Here is a 3,079-nt window from a genome sequence, read left to right on the forward strand (position 1 = left end):
CTGTGTGCTGAGGCCACAGCGGCCCCGGGCCCTGCGCTCAGACATGGACACCAGGGGCCCCGTGACCCCACGACGCGCCTCCTGGGTGCTCCTTGCTCTCTCCCCGGCAGTACGGCCTCTACTCTGCCTTCGTGGGGTGCTTCGTATACTTCTTCCTGGGCACCTCCCGCGACGTGACTCTGGGCCCCACGGCCGTCATGTCTCTCCTGGTCTCCTCCTACACCTTCCGTGAGCCTGCCTACGCCGTGCTGCTCGCCTTCCTGTCCGGCTGCGTCCAGCTCGCCATGCGGTTCCTGTGCCTGGGTGAGGCCCCGGGCCTTCCTGCGTGGGGCTGCCTGGGGTGGGGGTGGGGAGCTGTGGTTCTGCTCTTCCTGGGCAGCTAACTGAGGCACCTGTCTCCTGGGGTGCCCTGCCTTCAACATTGGAAAATACATATTTCTATTGATTTCAGGGAGGGAGGGAGAGGGAGAGAGAGAGACATCAATGATGAGAGCATCATGGATTGGCTGCCTCTTGCACGCCCCCTACTGTGAATCGAGCCCACAATCTGGGCATGTGCCCTGACTCGGAATCAAACCGTGACCTCCTGGTTCATGGGTCAACGCTCAACCCTGAGCCACGTCGGCCGGGCTGATCGCAACACTTTCTTCTTGGCCTTTCAGGGGCTATCCCTGTGAGGGTCCCTGTGAGGGCCCCTGTGAGGGCCCCTGTGAGGGTCTCTGTGAGGGTCCCTGTGAGGGTCCCTGTGAGGGTCTCTGTGAGGGTCCCTGTGGGGGTTCCCTGTGAGGGCCCCTGTGAGGGTCCCTGTGAGGGTCCCTGTGAGGGTCCCTGTGAGGGTCCCTGTGAGGGTCCCTGTGAGGGTCCCTGTGAGGGTCCCTGTGAGGGTCCCTGTGAGGGTCCCTGTGAGGGTCCCTGTGAGGGTCCCTGTGAGGGTCCCTGTGAGGGTCCCTGTGAGGGTCCCTGTGAGGGTCCCTGTGAGGGTCCCTGTGAGGGTCCCTGTGAGGGTCCCTGTGAGGGTCCCTGTGAGGGTCCCTGTGAGGGTCCCTGTGAGGGTCCCTGTGAGGGTCCCTGTGAGGGTCCCTGTGAGGGTCCCTGTGAGGGTCCCTGTGAGGGTCCCTGTGAGGGTCCCTGTGAGGGTCCCTGTGAGGGTCCCTGTGAGGGTCCCTGTGAGGGTCCCTGTGAGGGTCCCTGTGAGGGTCTCTGTGAGGGTAGGTGGGGCGCCTCAGCCCCCCGCACTCCCCTATTCTGCTTAGGAGCCAGGCTGCTTGGAGAAGGGCCCAAGGCCTCAGACCCAAGCCTGGCCTTCTGCTCTCCAAACCTGCCAAACGGTGTGCGCCCACCAGACTCAGCCCCAGCCCCACCACACCCCCTCTCCGGCCCATGTCCATCCCCAGCCTCCGTGCACCGCGGCCTCCGGGACCAGCTCAGTGTCCCCCTTGGCCGCCAGGGTTCCTGCTGGACTTCATCTCCTGCCCCGTCATCAAAGGTTTCACCTCTGCCGCTGCCATCACCATTGGCGTCGGGCAGATCAAGGTAAGCCTCTGGTGATGGACACGGCCTTGGGCCAATGGTGGTGGAGTCTGCGTGGCGGGGGGCGGGACGCACCGTGAACAACATGGCTGCAAGCCAATTACAACAGGGCCTGCCGGATGGGCGAGGTGGAACCAATGGGTCTCCTTGCCTGGAGGTCCTCCAGATTGGTTTGCCTGGGAGATGAAAATAATGGCAGGGCGTGTCATTGCCCCGAAAGGCTGTGGAATGCCCTCTCCTGGGGTTCACTTTGTCCGTCTTTGGGGGCTGGGTATGGGCAGGTGGTCCCTGGGGCCCGGTGGGCGGGGCCTCCGGCCTCACTGGGGAAGGGCGTCTGACCAGAGCCCCTTTGGCCAGAACCTGCTGGGACTGCAGCGCATCCCCAGACAGTTCTTCCTGCAGCTGTACCACACCTTTCGCAGCCTCGGGGAGACCAGGTAGCCCGCCTGCCTTTGCCCCCCGCACAGGGAAGCTCCCCCCACACCCTGCTCCTGGCCCCCCTCCTCCACTCTGGGCCTTGCTGCTCAAACGCGGTTCCCTAGGGCAGCCCTGTCGGCATCACCGGGAGCCCAGAGCTGCTGAGTCAGCCAGGGGCATGTGCAGGGGCAGAGTCGGCTCCCGGCAGCCTCTCTTGGGGGTTAGCAGTGGGAAGAGACCCTGTGATAGAGAAGGACCAGGCCCCTCTGAGAAGGGCCGGAGGTCAGTGTGGAGGAGGGGACACGGGGTACGGGGAAGGCACGCCCCAGTGCCCGGGCGACAGGGTGGCAGGTAGGGCCGTGATCGAGCACGGCCCTCCAGTGGAGGGGCCCTCCCAGAAGGGGCGCAGGTGAGAGGGACACAGGAGGTGCTCCTCGCTGAGTCCCGCTGGGAGCCGGGACCCCTCTGCAGGGAAGCAGAGGGAAGAAGTGATTGCCAGGGAGGCTGGGAGCGGTGCTGAGGCCTGGAGGCGTGGGGAGCGCGGTGGCGTCCTCCTCCCTTCTGATGGGGCCTCGGCTGACTCCCTGGAAGCACAAAGAGCCACCGAGAGAGGTTTCCGGCAGGAGGTCACCTGTGGGCCAGTCGGCGGTGACGGCGTCTGTCCGCAGGGTGGGCGATGCCGTGCTGGGGCTGGTCTGCCTGCTGCTGCTGCTGCTGCGGCTGATGCGGGCCCACGCGCCCCCCGTGCACCCCGACATGCCCCCCGGAGTGCGGCTCAGCCTCGGGCTGGTCTGGACAGCCACGACCGGTGAGGGCCTTGTGGAGGCCAGTCCCACAGCTGGGCCCCACTTCCCGGATGGGTGCCTGGGGCGCGGGGGCTGGGTGGAGCCACCCTGGAGACTCCCTCCCCAACGGCGTCTGTCCGCAGGGTGGGCGATGCCGTGCTGGGGCTGGTCTGCCTGCTGCTGCTGCTGCTGCTGCGGCTGATGCAGCTGAGGGGAGGGGGAGCTCCTGGGGCCATACTGCAGACTGGGCTGGGTGGGACTGTGGCAGGATCTTTGGCCTTCTGCCCTGACTCCTGGTCCTCAGACCACTGGTTTTCTGCCCTGCTGATCCAGGGGGGAATGCAGGA

The 3,079-nt window shown here is 66.0% G+C and overlaps 1 protein-coding gene across 1 annotated transcript in view; it reads left to right on the forward strand.

Moving 5' to 3' along the window:
• Positions 1-3,079, forward strand: part of SLC26A11 (solute carrier family 26 (anion exchanger), member 11) — a 21,574-nt gene that overhangs the window by 727 nt on the left and 17,768 nt on the right. Inside the window, exons 3-6 of the mRNA XM_015559752.1 lie at positions 111-303; positions 1,448-1,533; positions 1,888-1,967; positions 2,616-2,755. Coding sequence (XP_015415238.1) covers positions 111-303; positions 1,448-1,533; positions 1,888-1,967; positions 2,616-2,755 — 499 coding nt within the window. The remainder of the gene's footprint in view (positions 1-110; positions 304-1,447; positions 1,534-1,887; positions 1,968-2,615; positions 2,756-3,079) is intronic.

Source organism: Myotis davidii, unplaced genomic scaffold, assembly GCF_000327345.1.
Source record: "Myotis davidii unplaced genomic scaffold, ASM32734v1 scaffold211, whole genome shotgun sequence".
Classification (NCBI taxonomy): domain Eukaryota; kingdom Metazoa; phylum Chordata; class Mammalia; order Chiroptera; family Vespertilionidae; genus Myotis; species Myotis davidii.